Raw genomic sequence first — 26699 nt, 5'->3', positions numbered from 1 at the left:
TGACCAACGATACACGATTCATTTAGCAGAACTGAAAGAGGAATTCGACTGGATCCTTCCAGACACTTCCACATTTTCTGTGACCACACACAAGCGCTCTGGTTTAATCCTATTACAAGTCGAGCACAAAGAGAGATAAGAGGTTTATGTCAGGGTTCCTTACAGACTGAATCTCTTTCCCCCCCGAGAGACGAGGAGAGCAATCCTTTTGGTCATTTTGATACCGGGTGCTGACGCTGGTTCTTATAGCTGCCACAGCTTCTATTTAAAATAAAGACATATTGATAAGAGGATTGACTGTGATGGCTCAGGACACACTGATGATGAATGAAGAGCAGGTGAATGACATAATCCAGAGATGGGTAAGTCAACAATGTTCTATTACTGTAATAAAATAAAGATGGCAGCCTTACTCATTATCACTTTTCTTTACTTAAGTTTTAAAATGTGTACTTTTAAGATATCAGCCAAATAACTCACCTACTTTGATGAAGATTTTGGTGACAAAGTAAACAAGAGCAGTCATACTTACTGCCTGCCTTGTAACAGCAATCACCAATTAAAGGTAAAAACAACATATAACGTCATAGTAACTGTTGGCAATGGGTCTTGGCATTTTTTCTACTCTCTGAACTCTACCGGAGGGAAGGACTCAATTCGTCCATGAGATAGTCCCTCGCTTGGTGTTTTGATGATTGCGGTAGACAGGGCTGACTCACACTTCAGCCCAGAATCTCCCCTGGGAGCTTGACTGAGTTGAGATCTGATGACTGCGAAGGCCATAGCGTATGATCCAGATAATTTTCATACTCATGAAACCATTCAGTGATTCCTCACTCCCTATGGATGTGGGCATTGTGATCCTGGAGTGATTGTTCCTTTAATTTGTCACCCACCTTTGTCTCGTTTTTCACACAGCTTCCATTTACCTCTAATGTGACCATAAGAAGGGAAATTAAAATGCTGTTATCAAGAGGATGACTGTTGCAAATTATAAATGTAGAGTTTTCCAAATGATGAGCAACTAAAAGACAATGAATACTGAAAAATCCATAGTGGCATGGGGTCATATTTCAAAGTAAAACAACATATCTGGTGACCCACTGGCTATCCTTAGACAACAGCTAACGTTAGCATTAACCCAAAACCTGGCTGACATTAAAGTTGTTTGTAGGAAAGGCCTAAATTCCTAGCTAACAGTATGTTAGCTAGCAGTATGTTAGCTAGGAAGTGTTGAATGCTACGCTAGCAGTTGTCTAACGATACCTCATTGTTTATTATGTTGTTTAATCTTTAAATATTGTCCCATTTTTCTCTGGATTTTCACAATAAATTGCCTTTCCAGTTGATGATCAAACAAGAAGCGTGAAATGATAACCATTATTCAAATTTCCTTCGTTTGTAAACGTGTAACCTACAACACAAAAAGTACAATACTGTAACAGCATTAGAGGTGCCACAATTGGGTGTAACACCAGTGGAAAATGGCAGCCAAGTGATTGTGGTAAATAATATCCTCATTATTGACTTACTTTATTTGTCCTCATGTTTTAAGCTGAGGGATAATATCTGCTCACACTTAGATAACTGACAGGCGTTCTTCCTACATCCTGTTCTTAGCGGGATACTCCAGAAGAAGATTTAAATCCAGAGGACCATCAGCAGTTCAAGGATTTTGGATTTGCTTGTCTAACAGAGGGTGACAGTGGGCAACTACTTACATTCCTCCAGGATGAGAAGAACCAGGTATTTCTCCTCCACCACTAACACAACTGAAAGACACACGTCTGCTCTCTCCTGACTGGCAGTACCTCACAGATATAAAGTGACAGTGTTAATCTGTCATACAGCACTTGAAGCACATACACAGTAACACCACAGCCTCCTGAGCAACAACAGCCACACAGCTACTGAAGCGAACAGCAGCATCCACTTCCCTGCAACTACCCCACTATGCTCAGCATTAACATGCAGCCGGTACTCTGTGCCTGCTGCAGCCTCTTGACCTGGAGGTGTGGGGAGAAAACAAGCAGATATTCAGTCAGATTTCTCGCTCCACTGATAACCCTCTTCAATACGGCACTCCTCTAAGTGCCCTTGGTTGTCCCTTCTCTCCACGCTTCATGCAGTTGTGTTAAGCATACTTTTAGAAGCTTGTGTCATTTAGTACGATTCTGAAGCAAAAACAATCTCGAGGGGTTCAAGTGATTAATAAATAGGAAATCCATGGCCTTGAACTTGGACATAGAGAAAAAGAATAACCTTAAGCAGCAATAGCTGAGGTCTAAGCAGACTGTGAGCATTTGGTGTTTGTTTCTTCTTGTTTATTTGACAGGAAGATATATATATAAATATTTGTTTTCATATAATGATAATAATAATAATAACAATAAGCTTTATTTATATAGCAATTTTCTTAACAAGGTTACAAAGTGCTTCACAAAAAATACATAAAGATAAAAGGAAAGCAGATAAAAATACAGGAGTTAAAACAGACGATAAATTAAGAATTCATGAAAGCCTTCCTGTCGAAGAAAGTTTTCAGAGCCGGTTTAAAAGAAGCTTAAGTTGTGGCCTGTCTTACTGTCATCGGCACAGTCTGGGGGCTCTCACTGCAAAGGCCCGGTCACCTTTGGTTACCAGTTGAGATTTAGGAACAGCCAACAGAGCTGCGTACACTGATCTCAGGGAACGCCGAGGCACATAAGGGGGCAAAAGAGCTGTAATATATTTTAGGGTAAGGTCATGTAATCCTTTAAAAGTAATCAATGAATTCTTAAAATTGATTCGATAAAAAAAATGGCAGCTAGTGTAAGCTGGCAAGCACAGGAGTCTGTGCTGGTATTTCTGGGTGCCTGTTAAAATTCAAGCAGCAGCATACTGAACCATTACATCCTCACTACATGTCGATGATCTGTTTAGTTGTATAAATGTTTGCAGAAACATTTGATGTAGCTTAAAAGATGCATTTTGCATGAGAACATTTGTAGCTTTTTATTGATAAAAACTGATAATAATACTAAAAAATAATATTGCAGAAGTCTTTAGAGCAGAAGACCAGTTGGAGTTGCCTTTTTTTTTAAATTTAGATTTTATTGCATTTTTCATCTTTCGCACACTCAGACATAAACAGAACTTTCACCATTGTACAATTATGAGGCTTGGCTTACTAAACAGACAGATATCAACATTAACATAATATTAACGTGACAGAAAAAAATAAGGTAAATACCATTTCTGGTATGTGTTTTCTTACAGTTTAAAGTGCTGCCTCTCAGATCTATATTATGTTCTGATGACGTGTCGTGTGTTCAGAACCGTTAATTGTTTGCAATTAGACATATAACAATGCAATGCTCCTTAGATCTATCAACATGGAGATGTGCAAACCTGCACTCATTGTACTCACAATCGTGCTTTTTTCCAGTCCATTTAATCCCACAGGTTTTCTCCTGATGCAAAGCAAGATGTTGCACAAACACGTGTTTATGTAGCAACAAGTGCAAATGGACAGGAAGTGCCCGACTCTACTTCTTTGGCTACTAATGAAAAATAATTGTGTTCTCTTGCACTTAGGGCCTTGTCAAGACTATGGGCTGTGTTCTCATCGCACCTCTCGTAAAAGAAGTAGTTAAAAAAAAGAAGAGTCATGATCACTGCCAGGATGCCCTCACACATCTGTCAAAGGTAGATACAAACAATCCATCCATATAATAAGCCATGATTCCGATAATTTGGCTGTAATGCTGTTCTATTGTTTAGACTTGCAGCCCGGATGAACTCCTGTACAGCTTGCTCGAACTAATTGAAGACATAGATCCAGGTGTCATATCTGAGACCATCTTAGCCCTCGTTCCACATCTTCAAACAGGTAACACGACCCGCAGAGACAAAAGGCTGCCACAGTAACACTTTCTAAGACATCTAGAGCACTTGCATAATGTATGAGGGGAGTTGATAAGCACGTATAATTCTGTACGGTGTCCTATGACAATATTAGGCATTAGGCCAATCTTTAAAATGATGTTGTAATAATTCATAATAATAACTTAAAATAATACATTCATTCATTATCTTCATGATGTGTAAAATACAAGCATACAAATACAATTGTTGACTGACAGAAATCATAAAATTTCTAATTGTTTTGTTTTTGAAAAATATGCTCAACAGACATGAACATAATCAATCACGCAGCTCAATAGATGTGTCTTTGTCGTAGAACATAATAGCCTACCCTCACTGATATAATAGGGTAGAAGCTATTATAATAAGAGATAAGATAAGATAGACTTTATTGATCCCCCATTGGCGGGAATTCACTTGTTACAACAGCTCAAGTAAACGACAGGGTAAAACAAGTAATGGATAAAAAAAATAAATAAAATAAAATAAAATAAAGAAATTAAAAATTAAAAATTAAAAAAAGACATGTATAACAATGCAATTCCACAGCAACACAAATGTCAACCTCCAAAATCATACAGCTGAATCAACACCTCTCTATAACAGTTTTAATTAAAATGCATTATAACCTCCATTCCTTCCCTCCTATCTTGATCGTTGTATTAACTCTAAGATTTACGTCGCAATGGACAAAAGCATCTGCTAAATGAAATTGTAAAATTGTAACATTAAGGAAGAATGTACTGCAGGATAGCTGCATAATCCTTGCATTTGCTTTAGCTTCCTGCTGTTATTGACAACTGGTTATCCTGCATATGCAGTGATTTAAAAAGTGGTGTTTGGCGCCCCCTGCTGGACATTACTGTTAACTACAACAACCTTGTCGCTTAACAGTGCTGCTTCAGCTGGAGGAACGAAAGGCAGCCGGGGTGGGTTTGGCTCTCTCCGCCCTGCAGAAGCAGTTATCCCGGCTGCCTGTACCGTACACACAGCAGCAGGAGGAGGCTGACGAGTACGGTGTGTGTCGCTGCTGCAACGCCTTGGCTGCCTTTACAAAGCCATTCATAGAGGAGATGAAGAGGAAGAATGGAAACTACACGACCACCTCTGAGGATGAGGAGCTGAAGACTGAGCTTCTGAAGTTGTAGGTTTCCTTTTCTATGTTTTGTAACATTACATGTAAAAAAAAAAAAAAAGGTTGTAAAAGGCTTGATTTTGATGTTCTGCAGCTGCATGTGGAGCTTGAGAGAGCCTTTGCTTGAGGCTGAACTGAACCGAGACAGAAAAACATCGCTCTGGCTGTTTGCCACAGAGATCATGGTAACAGCATTTTTTCTGTGTTTTATGTGCTTAAACAAAGGATGATGTTTCAGTGTGATTTAATTATTTGAAACAATGTCTCTGTGCATTACTTATCCTACAGGTCATATTACCTACTATCCAAGAGTCTCTCTCCGAGCTCCTGTTCTTCAACACTGTGAAGAAAAGCACCCAGACGGACAGCATTCAGTCAAAGGAGTCAAGAGCTTGTCTGGCTTATCTACTGTTTGTCCAACTGATCAGCATAGACAGCTTTCCAGCGGTATACAGGTGAAATAAAAGCTATACATCCGTTCAGACACACTCACATGAACAGAAAAAACAGTGCTCATTGTTGTCTAATGATAGTTTAAATTGTACTGTTTTCTTCTTTGTCAGTCCTGTATTTGTTCTTCAGTGCAACATGGAATACATCAATCAGCTACTCAGTAGGTACGCCATCAATTCAAAGTTGACTGAAAAAGTTATTTCTTTAGAATGACTGATTTCTTAATGTAATTGGGAATCTAATTTCTTTGAAAGCAAAAAGGAATCACACTTACTCAAAGGACTGGTAAGGAAACCTTTATAGTGATTTAGAAGTAGCCCTAATGATGAGATTAAACAAAGTATAAAATCAGAAAATTATCTGTTTTCTCTCAGGCACTGTATGCAAAAAGCTTGGACAGTGTGCAGGACAACAGCCTGCCAGTGAGTCTACTAGAACTGAAGAGCTTCTATAGTGTACCACAGGTAAGAGAAGAATATCATCAGCCTCCCTCTTACACTCTTAAAAGTTGTGCTAAGAAATGTATAGTCATACATCCAAATACCAGTTTATCTACAGGGGTCTGATAGCACAAGGAAATCACTTATTATTGGAACTTGCTTGTAGGATTAGGATTAAACATTATCGCTACCATGACTACTACTACTACTACTACTACTACTACTACTACTACTACTACAACAACAATTGTTCTGACCAAAATATCAGAAAAAGCTCTTCGGGCCAGTAAGTTGTCATTGTCCAGATGTTGAACTTGTGCTTGTCAAATCAATGACTTGTGGTGTGCTGAAATTCATAGAATCTGCGGCAAGTCCTTACCGATTGTCCAATGCAACATTTGGTGAGTATAATGCCTAAAGAAAGGATGCCTTTCACATACTGTGAAACTCATGATTGTGTTTAACTTTAAGTGATCACTACTTTCCCAGAGAGAATCAGGAATGAAGGTTTTCCAGCTCTTCATCAATAAATTAGATGCTGAAGCAAAGCACAAGTTCTTCAGGTGGGTAAATCAGCATGGAGGATAGTTCATGTGCGTCAGTAGCACAACTACGCTTAATTCAATGCACCTTCCTCCCATTGTTTTTGTGTATATTTGCTTTAAATTAATATGCAATCTTTTAAAAGTATTCCACTGTATTAAGAATCTACTATATATCGATGTGTGATTCTGTTGTAGGTGCATGTTAAAAACCAGCAACCACGCAGGAGTAGAAAGCTACATAGTAAAGAACATCAGGAGTCAAGCAGAATCTTCTATGCAGGTGAGTTCTGATTACTTCGTTTTATCAGGATTGAGACGATCCTGACTTTGTATTTGACCTTAGTCTTGATGACTCAGATGTTGTTTCATGTCTGGTGATTTTATTTGAAGGTGTTTTAAATGCATAACTAACTCCCCTCCAGCCAGGTAATGCCAACAAATGGTTTCTTGGAGAGGAGCTTCTCTCGTTGTTGGGACTAGTTTTCTGTTTGCCACAAGGTGCTGAGACTGATTTGCTGAACAGTATGGACCGGTAAGTAACAGCTGATGATTACATAAAGGCCTGCTCATTTGTTACTTTTGACTCTGCCCTAGGCATAATCCATTAACTAACTAACTATTAAATGTTTACTAGCCCAGAGGCAATGCAGTCTGGAAAATGTCTCTTGGCCACAGTCTGACTAAGTTTTAAAAAATCCCCTTAATTGGAGTTTTTTTGGGGCCAAACCACAAACCACATATCCTGTAAAAGGAGATGCAAACACTAAGAAATGTATCTCCAGCATTTTCTGCCCTTCAAAAGATATTGCAAAACATTTCTATAACTAAGTAAAGGCAACATTTCATTAAATAAATATGGAGCTAGATATCTAGGTTCTATCAAATTATCTACATTAAATGCAAGGTTTCAATGTTTTTCACATCACTGTATTGTATTTTGCATTTCAATTATATACAAAAATCAGGATCAGGAATCAGGAATATTTTAGTTATTAATTAGCTAAATGTGTTCTCTGCTTCTTATCCGTTTGTTCTAGTTTTTCTTTTTACTTGCTTTTGTATTCGACTTGATGTCACTGTAAATTAGGGTTTAGCCCTCAATGATGTCGCTAGTATATATAAAATTCATGGATGAATTAAAAATACATAACAAATTTAGATCTGTTTATGTAAATCTCAACCTTCTCACAAATGTGTCTGCTCACATTTCATTCAGATTAAGCTATTAAGCATTGCCCTATCTCTCTTTTTACAGGATTATGGAGAGTCTGAATCTTCTACGCTATCTCCTCATCAGAGACAAAGAACTGAGGAGTACAGTAAGTCACCCTAATTCAACACTTTCACTGGTCAGTCAGCCTGGTTAATGCCGAAAGCTGATGATCTCCTCCTACCTTCAGGCAGATGTGTGGGAAGAGCTGTGCAGAATCAGAGATGAATACCTCAAGATGCTGCGTGTGTGTATCAACATATCAAGAGGATATTACTCAGCTGAACTGAAGGCACTGAGGGAGGATCAGAAGCTAAAAGCAAAAGGTAGGAATTACCTGCTATTCTTTGCAGCAAAATAACATTGAAATGACTAATGGGGGCACAATAGTCTGTTAACATACTGTGAACTCTCTTATTTCCCTCCCATAGAAGCCAGAGATGCTGCCAGGTCCAGCAGATTAGTCAAAAGCATGACAGTGAAACATGAGAAAGTGTCCAATATGTCCCCAGAGAGCCAGCATCAGGTACTGAAACTTTCTCTCTCTTTAATTATCATTTTCATTTTGTAATCTGTAAAACCAGACAGCTGATAACTCTTGTATGCTGCAGGTGTTGCAGAGCGCTCTGGTGACATTTGACCTGATGGAGAGTCTTATAGTCCGGATTGAAGAGATCACAGAGGAAAAGCTCAAGATTCCTAACTAAACAACTCTCTCAAACTCTAATGAGCATCTGTCCAACTGGTAGAGAAAACTGAACATTTTAAATTCATATTTATTAGATTTGTTTTTTTTATATCTCTTCATCATCATCATCATTGAAGCTGCTGTGAGGAGTTTTTTGCTGGTTAAGAAACAGACTGAAATTAATTCTGACTACTTTATATGACCTACAAAAGCAAACCAGACCATCAGCAACAAGATTGATTATTTCTATATAATTGTTTTTTGCTGACCACCGGGTTCAGCCCTACACACGGGTCTGTATATGACTGACTGACTGATTGAGTAACTGACGGACGGACGGTACTTTAACAGCTGTAGAGAGAGTTGCGACATCACAATGGCGGATCATAGAGCATATTGGACCTTCACTGATGCGACTCTCTGTCTATAGGTTCTGGATACTTTGTTACTGCTCGGCCACTGTCCTCACCTACGTCCCCAGCGCACCTGCTTTCTCATCGGCCTCATAAGAACAGTCCTTGTAACACATTGCCCACAAAAGCGCACATTGACCTGATGCGGTCAGCCACATACGAGGTTTTGACCTCGTCTTGTTTATCCCATAAGCTGCTGGCGGGGGTTAGGTGTCAGACGAAGAGATTAAGTGCAGGCTGCCTTTGTTTACATTTTTCAGGGCAGAAATGTAAGGTGTGTGATACATATGACTGTTGAGCAGGATGAGATTTATTGGTTAAAAAACACCACTTTGTACAACTTTGTCCACAGGGGGCGCCAAAATCAACACAAACCAAAAGGTCCTCACAGGAGCTTTAAGCAACTTTTTAAAATCCAGTTATTATAATGATATAATAAAAATTCCTCTTCATGTTGCGTTGTACAAAATGAAAAATGGCTGGATGTAGCTCACATTTTGTGGTGCGAGGATATGGAACGCCAAAGTACATATGAGCACGAGCTCTTTGTTATCAAATTTAATACATGATACCTAATCATTTTTTGAAGCGTGTATGTAACTAGATTTTTTCTTTTCAATTTCTCTGTATCATTTTTATTTATTGGATCATCTGTTACTGATTGGTTTTTCTTTTTGCTAATTTCTTAATTTTCTTTTTCTTCATTAACTGGACTTTATACACTCTCAACTTAAAAAAAGGCTGCTTGTGCTCAAGAGTCATTTCACTGGACTAATATTCAGAACACTTTTTGATTTAATATGTTTTAGTTTTACTGATATAAAACATGTTTTTTATACATTTTGAATTATTCTATGGCAAAGTTACTGCAGACATTTCTAACAGAACAGAACAAACTGTAGTCATATACTGTAACAAATCGTTTACCTTCATTACCTTATCGTAATAAAACAGCAGAGGTGTTTGTGATCACCAGCTGAGCTTATAGCGTGTCTCGTAGCATCTCCCACACAGGACTGCTTTTGATGATGTGAGCCCGAGCCTGAGACATCCGGTTGCAGATACTGTCCACATGGGGTTTACTGGTGGCCTGCAGACAAAATTAGCCTTTACTTATATCAAATCATTTGTTATCCAAAAATACCAAATATTTTGTGCACTGCCTTTTTCTTCACCTTGGCAATTGTCAACATCCCTTTTACAATCTCAGCATTGTTTCGCACAGGCAGGATCCTGAGATTGCTACCAAAGAATCTGAAAGATACAAGACTTTTCTCAGTTATAATATATATATATGTATATATATATATATATATATGTATATGTATATATAAGAAGTATGTAAGATGAAATAAATCATGTTAATAATGTCTATGTAACCAGAATCCTGTTTTTTTTTTGTGTCAGTAAAAGCAACAAGGTTTTAACATGCTTCCAGACTTCAACTTGGGGACATGACAAGACATATTGTAGCCATTTATCTACCTGTGTTGAATCACAGCCAAGATTTCCAGCTCCCTTTTCCCATTAAAGGGGGCATATAGAAGCAGAAAGCTGTTCCTGTGTACTTGCACAAACATCTTTATCCTCTCAATGAGTCCAGATTGCTCAAAAGGCTCAAGGTGGTCTTGAGGGTCAATCAACAGAAATGCAGTACCTAGTGACATAAATTATTCATGTCACATTATTATAAAAACAAAATTGCATTTTTTGTTTACTGTGAGGCTAAATTCGTCTACAACATCCATTAAAGATAATAATACTAACATATTTTAATCAATTTACAATATAATCACATTGTTTCTTACACTGTTTTTAAGTTTAGGGTACAATTCTAGCTGAATAAGTTAATACTGTGTATGAGCAAAGTAAATGTTGGACACTGGCTTGAAAAGTGAAATGCAAGTGTATTGGAGAACTAATTGTCCAGACTAGCTCTTTAGGTCTTGTGTTTGAGGTTTGGTCTATGGGTTTGGTGCTTTATCTAACACCAGACAATACAGCAGGTTTACCTGACAGAGGAAAAATAAAAACTCCGGACTCCACACTGTTTGAAAATCTGATGCGGTGCTGCTGCGCACTTAGCATCCTGTTTGTGTCATGGTTCTGTGAAAAAAAAGGTTACGATATTTTTATTAATTTAGCTTCTACATTCGGTTAAAAGCTGCATTAAGTTAAATTAGGTACCAATTTAACGACTGTAATTATCTTTAGCGCACATTTTTGTGTTTTGTTGTCACCGTTATTGCGTCAAGGTTAGCTTGATAGGTAGCTAGCAAACTTCACTTAAGTAGCCTAATCGTAATGTTTGAAAATTCAGACGTTAACTCCTACCTGGAGTGATGTGCTGGCAATAATCGTTGTTTTCCACTGAGGAGTCGTTTCTTTGTTTGTTGCCATTAATAAATGCTTGCTGAAAGGCTCTTGAACACTTTAGCTTTGATAATACGACCCCAAAACTTTACGCTTCAGCGCGTTGAATCGTTGTTTGTTTCTCGCTGAGTGCGCACGACAGCGTCTCTGTTGTAGCTTGAGCCCAGTACGGGCAATAACCCCTGGCTGTAGCACGCGGAATGGGGTGGGGTCAGATGTGGGCGGAGTCAGACGTGTACACTGTAGAGTGTTACAGTTTTATGTACATCGTAGAGTTAATAAAACATAAGCCAGGATCAAGACCGGAGGGAACAAATTAAATAAGAGCCAACAAACAGCTTCAGGTCGTATTTATTATAATTACAATTAATTATTATTTTTTTGCTGATGTGTCTCAGAAACCTGAGAGATATCTAGCAATAGTTAAATATAATACACATCCTGTAGGCCTAGAGAAAAACATGGTTATATATCCTCTAATGACAGTGACATGCTGAGGCTAATTAGAGTAGAAGATATTGGGGGAGAGATACAGGGAAGGGTTTTAACAGTTTCAGCAGAAAATAATATGTGACACTTTAACTTTAAGACATTGACAAAACTTTAACAAAAACATTTGATAAAACTTTTGATTATAAAGTTTAAAAATTTTCCATCAATATCAAGCAATAGTTAAATATCTGGACCTGACAGATCCACATCCTGTTGTGAAAAACATGGTTATATCCTCTAATGACATTGACATTACAATTTCACCGCAATTAGAGTAGAAGATATAGGGGAAGAGATCTTTCCCTTGTTTGTCACTAAAAATCAGCACATCTTCATCCTGGATCACCAGCTTCATATCAGCATATCATTTTCCATCTGTCTAATGTTTGATCCCTGATCTCTCTGTAATGTCCAAAACACAACATCCACGTACCCTCTCGTAAGCATCACAACTGATCGTCCCAAAAGTACCAACTGTTCATATATATTTACACAAATGCAGATTGATGTTACAGAGCACAACAGGGCTTATTCTGAAATGTTTACTTCTGTGGATAAAATGGCTCCTCCAACAAATCTCTGCTTTCTTCTGATTTAAGGGAATTATAGATCTTCTGCCATAAATCCACCGCAGCAGCAGCCCTTGCAGCTATGGCTCTGATGGACTTTGAGCAGTCAGTCTCGCTGCCTTTGGCCAGACTGGTGCTGTCTTCCAGGCCAACAAAGAGAGCATTGAGCCCAACGAGACCGCCCCTGGCGGACTTTGAGAGGGCCACAGCCCCTTTGGCTGTTACCTTACCCATACCTGTAGTGCCAATAGCACCAGTTTCAAGAAGCACCCTCTGTACTCCCGCAGCCATATCTATCGGACGTGCTTCTAATTTGATGACTTGTTGAGTAATGACCTCATCCAGACAAGCCTGGATACTTTGCAAATCCTCCTTGAAGTTCTCGAGGATTTCCTTGGCTTTTTGTTGTTGGGTTGTGTTTACTCCGATCTCTGTTGCTCTGGTGAAAGCAGCGTTGACTCTGTTGGTTCCTATTATCACTAACCCCATCACAGTCAGAGCTAGAGATCCTCCATCTGTAAATGGAATTAATCCCAAACCAGCAATGATGAGCAAAACTCCCACTGTCACCACAGAGCTGCCCACCACACCAGAGATCCTTGCCCAGAGATTCATGGAGTCAAGCTGCACAGCGACCTGCTTCAGCTTTTTTAAAGACTGCAGCATCTTGGGCTGTCGCTCTTCAAACTCTCTGAAGTGCTGATCCTTCCTGAAAGAGAGAAAACAAAACTATTTATGAACTCTTTGATGTCTTTTAGCCTCTTTAGCTCAATGTTTTATGAACTTTATGCTCTTAATATATAATATAATATAATGTCATATATTAAAATACACATAATAACCAGGAAACACTGAATATTTATTTTAATATTTTTCAACACCAGGGTCAACAATTGGCAGGCTGGATGTTATGTTCATATTGAACATGTTTAAATTTGACAGATAAAAATGTGACTCTACAGAAGGTGAAAGCTCCGTCTGGAGATGTCTCAGAGATCTGGCTCTGCAATTTATTCTCATGTGTGTTTACAAACACCTCTTTAATATTCAAAGTGTCCTCTTCGTAGGCTGAACAAACAATAATTATGTTGTCATGCAGTGTTACCACTAAAATAAACTGGATGTGTCCTTTGTAATATAATGCTGTAGAAGAAGTGAATGCAGCGGAGCAGTCAGGACTGGTGCGTTCACAGTCACCATTATCCCTGAGTCACCCCCTCTCTGACAGATTGGAGACTGAAAAGTAGCATCATGGCAGAGCTGTGGTATGGATCTCTTGCTACTGTTGTTGTGTTGATATTGTCGTATAATGCTGAGCCTAATAAAGAGGCCAGTGAGTGTATAATAGATCATATCAGGCCAAACTAAACATTCATATGAAACACTGACCTGATTTCATTAAGCTGCTTAATGTGACTGAGCATCCTTCGTATGTCGTCTTCAGACAAATCCTCAGCGAGAGCCACTGCAGTTTCTGTGGACATCCTCTGGGACAGGTGCCTAAAGACAGAACAATATCTTATTTTTCATATGTAAACATTTTCCTTTCATGTTTCTGTGATTCATTATTTATTATTCCAGATTCATTTAAATAGTTTAACACCATAATGTGCCAATAACATAATAATAAGAGCTAAATACCTGATCTCTAAAATGTCATAGATCCTCTGGACAGTCTGAATGTACTCATCCAACTGTTGTGAAATCACTTCAAGGTTCTGAAGTTTGGGGAGGAAGGAGTCATCTGCTTCTTGTTCGTAAGTGAAGAGGATGGGGCAGATCAGCCGAGCAGCTTGGATCACCTCCTGAACGAGCTCCAGGCTGACCCCTGCTGGCAGGTGAATCACCACATGCTTCTCCTGCATGAACACACGAGGTGAGGTGACCGCCAGCTTCTTCACTGCATCCAGAAAGCAGCCGAGCTTCTCCAGGCCTTTCAGCGTGTCCTCCAGCACAAGGGCCAGCTCTTGCTCTTCCCTCAGCACTGCCTGCCTTCTAGTTCTGTCCATTAGCTCAAAAGGGTTTAGGTTCTCTTGAAGTTTGTCAGCCCTGTTTTTTATGTCCTTTATTTTGTTTAATTCTCCCTTCCTTTCATGAATCCATCCAGGCAGTCCTCTCACTGTGTGGATGCAGTCGAGTGTTTCTGTGGTGTAGCTGCACAAGACCTCATCCAGACAAGCCTGGATACTTTGCAAATCCTCCTTGAAGTTCTCGAGGCTTTCCTTGGCTTTTTGTTGTTGGGTTGTGTTTACTCCGATTTCTGTTGCTCTGGTGAAAGCAGCGTTGACTCTGTTGGTTCCTATTATCACTAACCCCATCACAGTCAGAGCTAGAGATCCTCCATCTGTAAATGGAATTAATCCCAAACCAGCAATGATGAGCAAAACTCCCACTGTCACCACAGAGCTGCCCACCACATCAGAGATCCTTGCCCAGAGATTCATGGAGTCAAGCAGCACAGCGACCTGCTTCAGCTCTCTTAAAGACTGCAGCATCTTGGGCTGTCGCTCTTCAAACTCTCTGATGAATTCAGATTCTGTTCCTTCCTGGAACAAGAACACCGTCCAGAAGTGCTGATCCTTCCTGAAAGAGAGAAAACAAAACTATTTATGAACTCTTTGATGTCTTTTAGCCTCTTTAGCTCAATGTTTTATGAACTTCATGCTCTTAATATATAATATAATATAATGTAATATATTAAAATACACATAATAACCAGGAAACACTGAATATTTATTTTAATATTTTTCAACACCAGGGTCAACAATTGGCAGGCTGGATGTTATGTTCATATTGAACATGTTTAAATTTGACAGATGAAAATGTGACTCTACAGAAGGTGAAAGCTCCGTCTGGAGATGTCTCAGAGATCTGGCTCTGCAATTTATTCTCATGTGTGTTTACAAACACCTCTTTAATATTCAAAGTGTCCTCTTCGTAGGCTGAACAAACAATAATTATGTTGTCATGCAGTGTTACCACTAAAATAAACTGGATGTGTCCTTTGTAATATAATGCTGTAGAAGAAGTGAATGCAGCGGAGCAGTCAGGACTGGTGCGTTCACAGTCACCATTATCCCTGAGTCACCCCCTCTCTGACAGATTGGAGACTGAAAAGTAGCATCATGGCAGAGCTGTGGTATGGATCTCTTGCTACTGTTGTTGTTTTGATATTGTCGTATAATGCTGAGCCTTATAAAGAGGCCAGTGAGTATATAATAGATCATATCAGGCCAAACTAAACATTCATATGAAATACTGACCTGATTTCATCAAGCTGCTTAATGTCACTGAGCATCCTTCGTATGTCGTCTTCAGACAAATCCTCAGCGAGAGCCACTGCAGTTTCTGTGGACATCCTCTGGGACAGGTGCCTAAAGACAGAACAATATCTTATTTTTCATATGTAAACATTTTCCTTTCATGTTTCTGTGATTCATTATTTATTATTCCAGATTCATTTAAATAGTTTAACACCATAATGTGCCAATAACATAATAATAAGAGCTACATACCTGATCTCTAAAATGTCATAGATCCTCTGGACAGTCTGAATGTTCTCATCCAACTGTTGTGAAATCACTTCAAGGTTCTGAAGTTCGGGGAGGAAGGAGTCATCTGCTTCTTGTTCGTAAGTGAAGAGGATGGGGCAGATCAGCCGAGCAGCTTGGATCACCTCCTGAACGAGCTCCAGGCTGACCCCTGCTGGCAGGTGAATCACCACATGCTTCTCCTGCATGAACACACGAGGTGAGGTGACCGCCAGCTTCTTCACTGCATCCACAAAGCAGCTGAGCTTCTCCAGGCCTTTCAGTGTGTCCTCCAGCACAAGGGCCAGCTCTTCCCTCAGCACTGCCTGCCTTCTAGTTCTGTCCATTAGCTCAAAAGGGTTTAGGTTCTCTTGAAGTTTGTCAGCCCTGTTTTTTATGGCCTTTATTTTGTTTAATTCTCCCTTCCTTTCATGAATCCATCCAGGCAGTCCTCTCACTGTGTGGATGCAGTCGAGTGTTTCTGTGGTGTAGCTGCACAAGGCCTCCTGTAGTTTCTCTCTGTCACACAGAAACACACTTTGAAGGTTAATCTCTGTGAAGCGATCTGTCAAAGCTAAATGATGAATAACAACAACTTCACTGAGCTGTTTTTTAATGGCTGCCACAAAGGAACAATGTGGGAGACCACAAACACACCAACACACTGTGTTTAAAATCACATGACTTGAAGGTCATGGATCTGTTAGAATGAAAGACAGCGCAGAGCAGGAATGAATTTCTTCAGACTAAAAAAGAGAGGGGTTATAATTTAAAGACCTTCTCTAAAGAAATGAAGAGGGAGCGTGTTGCAGTCTGTGGGCAGGTTTTTGGAACACTTTGAAAAAGCTCAAGAAAAACACAAACTTTATCCTGTTAAAGAAACACTTTTGATGTAATGCAGTAGAGGAAAGAGTGTGATAGCTGGGTGGATATTTGGGTTATAAAAAGAATAGTGACTGTCCAGAAGATGTAAATATGGTATAGTGGTTTGGAAGTACAGAGGGTGTAGGAATAAAGCCTGTATACTTCCTCCTAGTCCTTTAAGAACATGCTCTGTTTACTTTGTGTTACATTTTGCTTTTTAAATTGTTGTACAGGTTTACTGTTAATGCTATTCTGTTTTTCTTGTGAAGTTATTAATCTACTTTTGTCTTATAGACGTGTTGGAAATAAAAATAAGTCATATGATATGAAAGAATTAAAAGACTGAAATTTAAAATGATATTGAATAAAATCTTAATAAACTCTCAGTGAGGTACAAAAAGGCCATGATACAGGCTACTCGGGATACAGACTTCTCAAAAGCAAGATTAGAACTTAAAAAGGAAGTTACCCATTTTGCTCTCCATCAAAATAAATCATCCAGTCAATGCTTCTTCGATGTGAAGCTAGGACTATAAAGAGAGAGAGAGACGGTTTAGTAGAATGAAAAGAAACAGGAAGCTAACACAAAGATGCTAATAAAGGTGTGATGTGTTCACCTTGTGATTATTAGAACTCTGTCAGCTGCATGCTAACTATAAAGGAGGAAACACAACCACAGGTCCACCTGTCTATGAAGGCACACATGGTCTACATACTGTACAGATTGTACCCAGCTGTGGAGTCAGGAGCTCTCAGAGAGATCATTTATAAATCTGATCAGTGACTTTTTAATCAGCAAAGAGATGCAGGATGAAATGTTTTTACTTGGAATATATTTAAGATGTGTCTCTAATCTTTGCTGCTTTACTTGTAAAACTAAACCATCTATAAAGTGATTGAGATAAAACAGAATTAAGTCTTAGCGCACACGTCTTCAGGCTCTGCTTTGTTTGAGGGTCAGAAACCACAAAGGTTTGGATCTGTTGTTTCATAATGTTCAGGATCAATCATCATTTCTGTGTTTCATTCAGTTCTGTCACTTCACTGTTCTTCTTGTTTACAGCATAGACTATACACAGTCATTAGTTTACACCACTTGACCTGCAGGTCTCTCCAGAGCTCACATGCTGTGACAGAGCTGTTTGAGACTTTTACCATCATTAAACATTGTTTCATCTATTCTTAGGGACGATAATTAGCAGTGTTATTTTGTTTAAACTGCAGAATGAATTTTACAGACATGATTTTTACAGTGCTTGGCATAACCAGGTTGAGATGTGAGTCTTAATTTCCACATTAGTTTAATACTATACAGTTACATCATGTAAGGATACGGAGTGTAAGCTTATTAACATGCTATTAACCGTGTTCTTTGACATTCAGTCATTTAAAAGTCTGTCTCTTTATCAGCACACACATTGTCACATTTTCTTGCTCAAAGATTCAAACTTACCTGGATGCAGACTTGCTTCCTGTCCCGATGTTCTGTCTTCACCTTCATGTTGCGACTTTATAACATTCCCCATCGCTGCTTCATTACACTTTAAATGGATCAGTAACAAAAGTCTGTTTGTCTCCTGCACCAGAGATCACCATTCGTACCCAGCTGGTGACTGAATCTTCTGAAATAACTGAATACTGAAAGAGGAGACTGCTCTCCACTGTGTTTAGGCTGTCTCTGTCCCTGCGTGTGTCCTGAAGCAGTTCTGAAGGGAAATAATTGTAATGTTTTGTGAAAACATTGGACCAAATATTCAGCTGAGTAGGTTTCACTCTGTTTACTCCTAGATGACTCTGAAATACCTTATCAGTAGTTTAATCATCATAAGTTTAATGGAGATTACAGGACAGCCTGTAAACATCTTCTTATCTTCACAAAACAGAAGCAGTAAACCCATCAACTGGCCTTCATGGTATCACAGCAACATGATCACTTATTCCTCATTTCTGAAGTTACCCTCAGTTAGAGTTTCAAAATGGTTTGCTACTAAAGAACATTTTTTTGTGCTCAACTATTATGGTACTGAAGAAGCGACTACATGCCTCTCTCGATTCAACCCTCTCCTCTGGTTTAAAGAAGCTAATAACTGACTCATCTGTAATTTGTTCATATATATCGTATAATCAGCAACAGGCATGTGCACACAGAGGACCCAAAGTCCCTCAGAGTCGAAAAGTGCCTCAACAACCTCAAACTTTTTCATTTACATAAATGTCTTTTAAGTCACTATCTATCACTGAATGATGATTGAACCTATGGCCCACTGATGAAAGCCTTTGCATTTGCAGTATATTTATTTGGTAGATATATTTAGTATATTTTATGGACTGTGTGTCTGTGGCAACATCCAGCCGTAGATGTCTGTTCAAACAGACATCTACAGCCTGATCAACATGTCTATTAATCAAATAAGTTTTTGCGTCACGTCGGCTATTTTCTTCTTCTCAGTCTCAAGCTGTGATGAAACAATAATAGAATACTGTATGTTGTGATCTTGTCTGCCATGATTCCTCTGTGTTCTGGGAGGAGCAACATGCACACCTGTGCTGGCTGGACTCAATTATAGACAGCTGAAGTTCATCTCCTCGCAATCAAGACTCTTATAAATAGGCAGAGAGCCCATTGTTCAGTTTCAGTTCAACCAAGCAGACATGTGTTCTCCTTTGCCTGTCAAGTGTGACAAAAGTGAGTTATGATCTAAGGACTATTAGTTTGATGATGTAATTTATTTGTTAAGTTCAGTGTGACTTTATTTAGTGTTTAATTGATACATTGATATCTTGTGTTTACCTGTGTTTAGAGCTTAATCTAACTTGTCAGGCTAATGTTAATTCACATGTTGATGAGAACAGTCATTTTTGTTAATGTTGTTGAAACATAGAACTGACCCACTTTATTATACACTTTCTCTTTGTTTAAACACAGACTTCACCACTTGACAAACTAAAGGTGCAACTGTAAATAAAGTCCTTTTCTTTCTTGGAATCTCACGTCTCACTGCCTCTAATTCGAATACCTCGTGTCGATAATTTAATGTTCATAAGCTCCAGCCCTCCTCAATTAGCCTACTTGTTTGTGCATTCAAACTCTAAAGCCGACAAATGAACAGCAGTACGTATTTCAATATCTGCCGGGTTTTTTCTCCTTCTTTCGCGACAAAGACCTACACAGCACAAGCGCCTGTGTTACCATGACAACAGGAAGCCACTAGAGGCCACTGTAGTATCGCCTATTTAAGATTTAATGGATTCGTCTGAGGTTTTTGTCGCTAAACATAACGAAACCAAAGAAAGGCACTATAGTCTTCTAAAGTGGGTTTTGTTTGATTAAAATAGTTTATTTTATGATGATAAAATTGGTCCTTTATTAGCCTACATATCCTATACAACATTTCAAGATTAGCACAGGTGTGAATAATGACACTAATCAGGGAAAGTTATCACAGATATGTTCAGATGCAAAAGTTACAGATGAACTGCCACAATAACATTTAGATTTTCTGACAATATTCTTAAAAATAGTGTGAATCAACTCCAAAAATGAATGGAAAGCTTTTTAACTGGTCTACCATAAAGTCACATTTTGTGAACTAAGTTGATGTTCTTTGTAGAATGTGAACTACCACAAAAACAGGTGGGGAAAAATTATTCAAACCCTGAAACTGTCTACAACTGTCTCAGCTAGCCGAACATTAATGCAACACTTCATAGCCCTTCAAGCAAAGGTTAACCAAATATAACAATTCTAATCTATGCTTTTCCTGCCATGACTTGACATTTTGCTTCTTGAAATGTCTGACTGATGTATAAACTAGAATTACCGCCTTACGGTTGTATGTCTCCGCCAACAAGTCAAGCTGAAGTTACATTTCTGTGTAGAGTTATTAAACAAAAGGTATTGCGTGTATGTTTTGGCGCAATGGAAGTTAATATATAACGACATGTATGATTCCAGTGAGAAATATGCTGCCCTCACTTGGTGACTATTTTTCCAGAGGAGAGAGTACTGAAAAAGAGCTTTGACACATGATGCAATTATCATCACCTTAAGTTCAATATTAGCAAGATCATGGAGCTTGTGGATTACCAGAGAAACAGAAGGCCTCCTGTCCTGGTTGTCATCCAGTGAGAGGAAGTGAAAAGGGTGGATTCATACATGTGGGGTCTAAATCAATCAGAGTTGGATTAGAGTGACAATATGAAGCATTATGCTGTCACAGTGAGGTTGACCTTTCATCTTTTGGGTATAAAATGTCATCACTTCATCTTAAACCTATTGATCCTGTGAATTCTTGCGTTATGGCCACAAATGTGTTTTGTGAGTTCACATTTACCTTGACCTTTGACCACCAAGATCTACTCAGTTCATCCTTGAGTCCAAGGAGACGCTTGTGCAAAATCTTAAGACATTCCTTCGAGGCATTCCTCAGATATCGTGTTCACAAGAATGGGATGGACACATGGACAACCCGAAAACATAATGCCTCCAGCCACGGCTGGCGCAGGCGCGGAGTCATAAAAAGCAATATGTAAAATGGACAAAATTACAATATACAATATGACATTGAGGAACAATTTTCTTTTTTTCCAGAAACACAAATTTATTTTTATTATTTCTATATTTTTAATTACATGAAATGCAAGCCAGTAGGCTGATAAAAGATAACCATATCACCTGAACACTGTCATGAGAAAGAAATGATTTTTTTCTTACTCTATTCTTTTCTAGAGCTTTGAAGCAACATCAATTCAACAGTCAAACATACAAAAATATCAGCATGCATAACAGCCCATTTGTGTCAGGAAACAGTCCAGAGGGCATAATGGGGAATGTGAATAAGCTGTGGCAAAGTCCAGAGTGTTGCAGAGTGCAAAAAAAGGAGATAAATTATAATAAATGTAACTTCTGATAAGGTATTTCTGAGGAGTCCAGGGGTAAATAGTCCTTCCCTTAATAAAATAAAAAAGTGAAACCTATTCTGCTGAATATTTGGTCCTATTTTTGGAGTTAAGATAAGATAATCCTTTATTGATCCCCAGGGGGGGAATTTGGGTGTCACAGCAGTAAGACAAAATAGCAAGTCAGTAAATACAGAATAAAAAGAATAGATAGATTCATAAAAAAAATATGAGGGATACATATAAAAAGACAAGGTATATACAACTGTTATACAGGTAGGAGTAAGTATGACTAACCATCAAATTCTCAGGGATTGAACCTTTTCCCTTCAAAACTGCTTCAAGACACATGTCAGGACAGAGACAGCCTCAACACAGTGGAGAGCAGTCTCCTTCCCCAAGAAGAAATAAACCTGCTATAATTAACTTATAAACCCAATGAAATTATAATATACAGCTGTTGCAGCCTGGACTTTTCATTGTTTTATTACCTGCTCCATCCTGAATAAATAAACACCAGGTCACCTTCCTCAAACAGTCTCAGCAATGCTTTTGGTTTGTGAGCCAGCACCGCCCTTTAGATCTTGTTCTCCTCTTTCAGCTGTTCCACCAAGCAGACAAACACTTTAAAATGATGTCAATGACTTTTTATTAATTTGGCTTCTACATTCGGTTAAAAGCTGCATTAAGTTAAATTAGGTACCAATTTAACGGCTGTAATTATCTTTAGCACACATTTTTGTGTTTTGTAGTCACCGTTATTGCATCAAGGTTAGCTTGATAGGATAGGTAGCTAGCAAACTTCACTTAAGTAGCCGAATTGTAATGTTCGAAAATTCAGACGTTAACTCCTACCTGGAGTGATGTGCTGGCAATAATCGTTGTTTTCCACTGAGGAGTCGTTTCTTTGTTTGTTGCCATTACTACATGCTTGCTGAAAGGCACTTGAATACTTTAGTTTTGATAATATGACGCCAAAATTTTGTTGTTTGTTTCTCGCTGAGTGCGCACGACAGCGTCTCTGTTGTAGCTTGAGCCCAGTACGGGCAATAACCCCTGGCTGTAGCATGCGGAATGGGTTGGGGTCAGATGTGGGCGGAGTCAGACGTGTACAATGTAGTGTGTTACATTTTTAGAAAGACATGTACATCGCAGAGTTAATAAAATACAAGCCAGGATCAAGACAGGAGGGAACAAATTCAATAAGAGCCAACAAACAGCTCAGGTCATATTTATTATCCATCCATCCTTCCATTATCTATACCGCTTATCCTGTTCAGGGTCGCGGGGGGCTGGAGCCTATTCCAGCTGTCATTGGGCGAAGGGCGAGGTACACCCTGGACTGGTCGCCAGTCAATCACAGGGCCGACACTTAGAGACAGACAACCTTTCGCACTCACACCCACACCTATGGGCAATTTTAGAGTCACCAATTAACCTTACATGAATGTCTTTGGACTGTGGGAGGAAGCCGGAGACCCCGGAGGGAACCCGCGCATGCACGAGGAGAACATGCAAACTCCACACAGAAGGGCCCACCTTGCCCAAACCGGGGTTTGAACCGGTGACCTTCTAGCTGTGAGGCAACAGCGCTAACCACTGCCCCCACAGAGCTGCCCACCACATCAGAGATCCTTGCCCCCTGATTCATGGAGTCAAGCTGCACAGCGACCTGCTTCAGCTCTTTTAAAGACTGCAGCATCTTGGGCTTTCGCTCTTCAAACTCTCTGAGGAATTCAGATTCTGTTCCTTCCTGGAACAAGAACACCGTCCAGAAGTGCTGATCCTTCCTGAAAGAGAGAAAACAAAACTATTTATGAACTCTTTGATGTCTTTTAGCCTCTTTAGCTCAGTGTTTTATGAACTTCATGCTCTTAATATATAATATAATATAATGTAATATATTACAATACACATAATAACCAGGAAACACTGAATATTTATTTTAATATTTTTCAACACCAGGGTCAACAAATGGCAGGCTGGATGTTATGTTCATATTGAACATGTTTAAATTTGACAGATGAAAATGTGACTCTACAGAAGGTGAAAGCTCCGTCTGGAGATGTCTCAGAGATCTGGCTCTGCAATTTATTCTCATGTGTGTTTACAAACACCTCTTTAATATTTAAAGTGTCCTCTTCGTGGCTGAACAAACAATAATTATGTTGTCATGCAGTGTTACCACTAAAATAAACTGAATGTGTCCTTTGTAATATAATGCTGTAGAAGAAGTGAATGCAGCGGAGCAGTCAGGACTGGTGCATTCACAGTCACCATTATCCCTGAGTCACCCCCTCTCTGACAGATTGGAGACTGAAAAGTAGCATCATGGCAGAGCTGTGGTATGGATCTCTTGCTACTGTTGTTGTGTTGATATTGTCGTATAATGCTGAGCCTAATAAAGAGGCCAGTGAGTGTATAATAGATCATATCAGGCCAAACTAAACATTCATATGAAATACTGACCTGATTTCATCAAGCTGCTTAATGTCACTGAGCATCCTTCGTATGTCGTCTTCAGACAAATCCTCACCGAGAGCCACTGCAGTTTCTGTGGACATCCTCTGGGACAGGTGCCTAAAGACAGAACAATATCTTATTTTTCATATGTAAACATTTTCCTTAATGTTTCTGTGATTCATTATTTATTATTCCAGATTCATTTAAATAGTTTAACACCATAATGTGCCAATAACATAATAATAAGAGCTACATACCTGATCTTAAAGAAGTCATAGATCATCTGGACGGTCTGAATGTACTCATCCAACTGTTGTGAAATCTCTTCAAGGTTCTGAAGTTCGGGGAGGAAGGAGTCATCTGCTTCTTGTTCGTAAGTGAAAAGGATGGGGCAGATCAGCCGAGCAGCTTGGATCACCTCCTGAACGAGCTCCAGGCTGACCCCTGCTGGCAGGTGAATCACCACATGCTTCTCCTGCATGAACACACGAGGTGAGGTGACCGCCAGCTTCTTCACGGCATCCAGAAAGCAGCCGAGCTTCTCCAGGCCTTTCAGTGTGTCCTCCAGCACAAGGGCCAGCTCTTGCTCTTCCCTCAGCACTGCCTGCCTTCTAGTTCTGTCCATTAGCTCAAAAGGGTTTAGGTTCTTTTGAAGTTTGTCAGCCCTGTTTTTTATGTCCTTTATTTTGTTTAATTCTCCCTTCCTTTCATGAATCCATCCAGGCAGTCCTCTCACTGTGTGGATGCAGTCGAGTGTTTCTGTGGTGTAGCTGCACAAGGCCTCCTGTAGTTTCTCTCTGTCACACAGAAACACACTTTGAAGGTTAATCTCTGTGAAGCGATCTGTCAAAGCTAAATGATAAATAACAACAAATTCACTGAGCTGTTTTTTAATGGCTGCCACAAAGGAACAATGTGGGAGACCACAAACACACCAACACACTGTGTTTAAAATCACATGACTTGAAGGTCATGGATCTGTTAGAATGAAAGACAGCGCAGAGCAGGAATGAATTTCGTCAGACTTAAAAGAGACGGGTTATAATTTAAAGACCTTCTCTAAAGAAATGAAGAGGGAGCGTGTTGCAGTCTGTGGGCAGGTTTTTGGAACACTTTGAAAAAGCTCAAGAAAAGCACAAACTTTATCCTGTTAAAGAAACACGTTTGATGTAATGCAGTAGAGGAAAGAGTGTGATAGCTGGGTGGATATTTGGGTTATAAAAAGAATAGTGACTGTCCAGAAGATGTAAATATGGTATAGTGGTTTGGAAGTACAGAGGGTGTAGGAATAAAGCCTGTATACTTCCTCCTACTCCTTTAAGATCATGCTCTGTTTACTTTGTGTAACATTTTGCTTTTTAAATTGTTGTACAGGTTTACTGTTAATGCTATTCTGTTTTTCTTGTGAAGTTATTAATCTACTTTTGTCTTATAGACGTGTTGGAAAGAAAAATAAGTCATATGATATGAAAGAATTAAAAGACTGAAATTTAAAATGATATTGAATAAAATCTTAACAAACTCTCAGTGAGGTACAAAAAGGCCATGATACAGGCTACTCAGGATACAGACTTCTTAAAATCAAGATTAGAACTTAAAAAGGAAGTTACCCATTTTGCTCTCCGTCAAAATAAATTATCCAGTCAATGCTTCTTCTTCGTCGATGTGAAGCGAATAGAATTCGAAGAGAATAAATCGTTAATAAAGAGAGAGAGACGGTTTAGTAGAATGAAAAAGAAACAGGAAGCTAACACAAAGATGCTAATAAAGGTGTGATGTGTTCACCGTGTGATTATTAAAACTCTGTCAGCTGCATGCTAACTATAAAGGAGGAAACACAACCACAGGTCCACCTGTCTATGAAGGCACACATGGTCTACATACTGTACAGATTGTACCCAGCTGTGGAGTCAGGAGCTCTCAGAGAGATCATTTATAAATCTGATCAGTGACTTTTTAATCAGCAAAGAGATGCAGGATGAAATGTTTTTACTTGGAATATATTTAAGATCTGTTTCTAATCTTTGCTGCTTTACTTGTAAAACTAAACCATCTATAAAGTGATTCAGATAAAACAGAATTAAGTCTTAGCGTGCACGTCTTCAGACTCTGCTTTGTCTGAGGGTGAGAAACCACAAAGGTTTGGATCTGTTGTTTCATAATGTTCAGGATCAATCATCATTTCTGTGTTTCATTCTGTTCTGTCACTTCACTGTTCTTCTTGTTTACAGCATAGACTATACACAGTCATTAGTTTACACCACTTGACCTGCAGGTCTCTCCAGAGCTCACATGCTGTCACAGAGCTGTTTGAGACTTTTACCATCATTAAACGATGTTTCATCTATTCTCAGGGATGATAATTAGCAGTGTTAGACATGATTCTTACAGTGCTTGGCATAACCAGGTTGAGTTGTGAGTCTTAATTTCCACATTAGTTTAATACTTTACAGTTACATCATGTAAGGATACGGAGTGTAAGCTTATTAACATGCTATTAACCGTGTTCTTTGACATTCAGTCATTTAAAAGTCTGTCTCTTCATCAGCAGTGAAGGACCAATTTTATCATAAAATAAACTATTTTAATCAAAAAAACTCACTTTAGAAGACTATAAGGTGCCTTTATCTTTGGTTTCGTTATGTTTAGCCACAAAAACCTCAGAGCAACCGTTAAATCTTACATAGGCGATACTACAGCAGCCTCTAGTGGCTTCCTG

At 39.0% G+C, this 26699-nt stretch overlaps 5 protein-coding genes across 5 annotated transcripts in view; 1 reads left to right on the top strand and 4 right to left on the bottom strand.

The window, feature by feature from the left end:
- Nucleotides 1-320: 320 nt before the first annotated feature.
- Nucleotides 321-8396, top strand: LOC138607801 (glomulin-like). The gene is made up of 18 exons (XM_069680451.1): nucleotides 321-362; nucleotides 1621-1746; nucleotides 3577-3687; nucleotides 3763-3871; nucleotides 4801-5050; nucleotides 5136-5226; nucleotides 5330-5496; nucleotides 5605-5658; nucleotides 5749-5779; nucleotides 5869-5958; nucleotides 6294-6335; nucleotides 6424-6497; nucleotides 6675-6759; nucleotides 6902-7011; nucleotides 7735-7798; nucleotides 7880-8015; nucleotides 8121-8215; nucleotides 8301-8396. The coding sequence occupies exons 1-18, from the start codon at nucleotides 321-323 to the stop codon at nucleotides 8394-8396; spliced, it is 1773 nt and encodes a 590-aa protein (XP_069536552.1).
- A 972-nt stretch (nucleotides 8397-9368) lies between these two features.
- Nucleotides 9369-11190, bottom strand: LOC138607841 (protein SPO16 homolog). The gene is made up of 5 exons (XM_069680498.1): nucleotides 11125-11190; nucleotides 10803-10896; nucleotides 10276-10447; nucleotides 9966-10044; nucleotides 9369-9880 (listed from the first exon to the last, which is right to left on the bottom strand). Exons 1-5 carry the CDS (start codon nucleotides 11188-11190, stop codon nucleotides 9773-9775), a joined length of 519 nt encoding a protein of 172 aa, XP_069536599.1. The 3' UTR covers nucleotides 9369-9772.
- A 414-nt stretch (nucleotides 11191-11604) lies between these two features.
- On the bottom strand, nucleotides 11605-12899 carry LOC138607840 (apolipoprotein L3-like). The gene has a single exon (XM_069680497.1). The coding sequence runs from the start codon at nucleotides 12888-12890 to the stop codon at nucleotides 12198-12200; it is 693 nt and encodes a 230-aa protein (XP_069536598.1). The 5' UTR covers nucleotides 12891-12899; the 3' UTR covers nucleotides 11605-12197.
- A 524-nt stretch (nucleotides 12900-13423) lies between these two features.
- On the bottom strand, nucleotides 13424-17127 carry LOC138607224 (uncharacterized). Its single transcript, XM_069679800.1, has 6 exons — nucleotides 17088-17127; nucleotides 15740-16273; nucleotides 15488-15598; nucleotides 13866-14807; nucleotides 13642-13724; nucleotides 13424-13542 (listed from the first exon to the last, which is right to left on the bottom strand). The coding sequence occupies exons 1-6, from the start codon at nucleotides 17114-17116 to the stop codon at nucleotides 13424-13426; spliced, it is 1818 nt and encodes a 605-aa protein (XP_069535901.1). The 5' UTR covers nucleotides 17117-17127.
- Nucleotides 17128-24179: 7052 nt separating this feature from the next.
- LOC138607223 (uncharacterized) overlaps nucleotides 24180-26699 on the bottom strand; it is a 36998-nt gene continuing 34478 nt past the window's right edge. The window contains exon 3 of the mRNA XM_069679799.1: nucleotides 24180-24777. Coding sequence (XP_069535900.1) covers nucleotides 24180-24777 — 598 coding nt within the window. The remainder of the gene's footprint in view (nucleotides 24778-26699) is intronic.

The sequence above is a fragment of the Semicossyphus pulcher genome, unplaced genomic scaffold, assembly GCF_022749685.1.
Source record: "Semicossyphus pulcher isolate SPU_LCO1_2020_fin unplaced genomic scaffold, fSemPul1.0.p SCAF_4, whole genome shotgun sequence".
Classification (NCBI taxonomy): Eukaryota; Metazoa; Chordata; class Actinopteri; order Labriformes; family Labridae; genus Semicossyphus; species Semicossyphus pulcher.
The sequence above is the reverse complement of the archived record's forward strand: the minus strand, read 5'-3'. Positions and strand labels throughout refer to the sequence as shown.

What these genes read in the sequence shown, in the direction of transcription:
- LOC138607224 (XM_069679800.1), bottom strand. Translation starts at nt 17,116, where the DNA reads ATGATTTATTTTGATGGAGAGCAAAATGG. An exon ending in AAGCAGCTTGATGAAATCAG is followed by an intron (nt 14,808 to 15,487) that starts GTCAGTATTTCA and finishes TCTCTCTTTCAG; the next exon opens with GAAGGATCAGCACTTCTGGA. An exon ending in CGACATACGAAGGATGCTCA is followed by an intron (nt 13,543 to 13,641) that starts GTCACATTAAGC and finishes CCTCTTTATTAG; the next exon opens with GCTCAGCATTATACGACAAT.
- LOC138607801 (XM_069680451.1), top strand. Translation starts at nt 321, where the DNA reads ATGATGAATGAAGAGCAGGTGAATGACATAATCCAGAGATGG. An exon ending in CCCTCACACATCTGTCAAAG is followed by an intron (nt 3,688 to 3,762) that starts GTAGATACAAAC and finishes TCTATTGTTTAG; the next exon opens with ACTTGCAGCCCGGATGAACT. An exon ending in TCAGAAGCTAAAAGCAAAAG is followed by an intron (nt 8,016 to 8,120) that starts GTAGGAATTACC and finishes TCCCTCCCATAG; the next exon opens with AAGCCAGAGATGCTGCCAGG.
- LOC138607841 (XM_069680498.1), bottom strand. Translation starts at nt 11,190, where the DNA reads ATGGCAACAAACAAAGAAACGACTCCTCAGTGGAAAACAACGATTATT. An exon ending in TTTTATTTTTCCTCTGTCAG is followed by an intron (nt 10,448 to 10,802) that starts GTAAACCTGCTG and finishes TTATGTCACTAG; the next exon opens with GTACTGCATTTCTGTTGATT. An exon ending in TTGGCTGTGATTCAACACAG is followed by an intron (nt 10,045 to 10,275) that starts GTAGATAAATGG and finishes TGTATCTTTCAG; the next exon opens with ATTCTTTGGTAGCAATCTCA.
- LOC138607840 (XM_069680497.1), bottom strand. Translation starts at nt 12,890, where the DNA reads ATGCTGCAGTCTTTAAAAAAGCTGAAGCAGGTCGCTGTGCAGCTTGAC.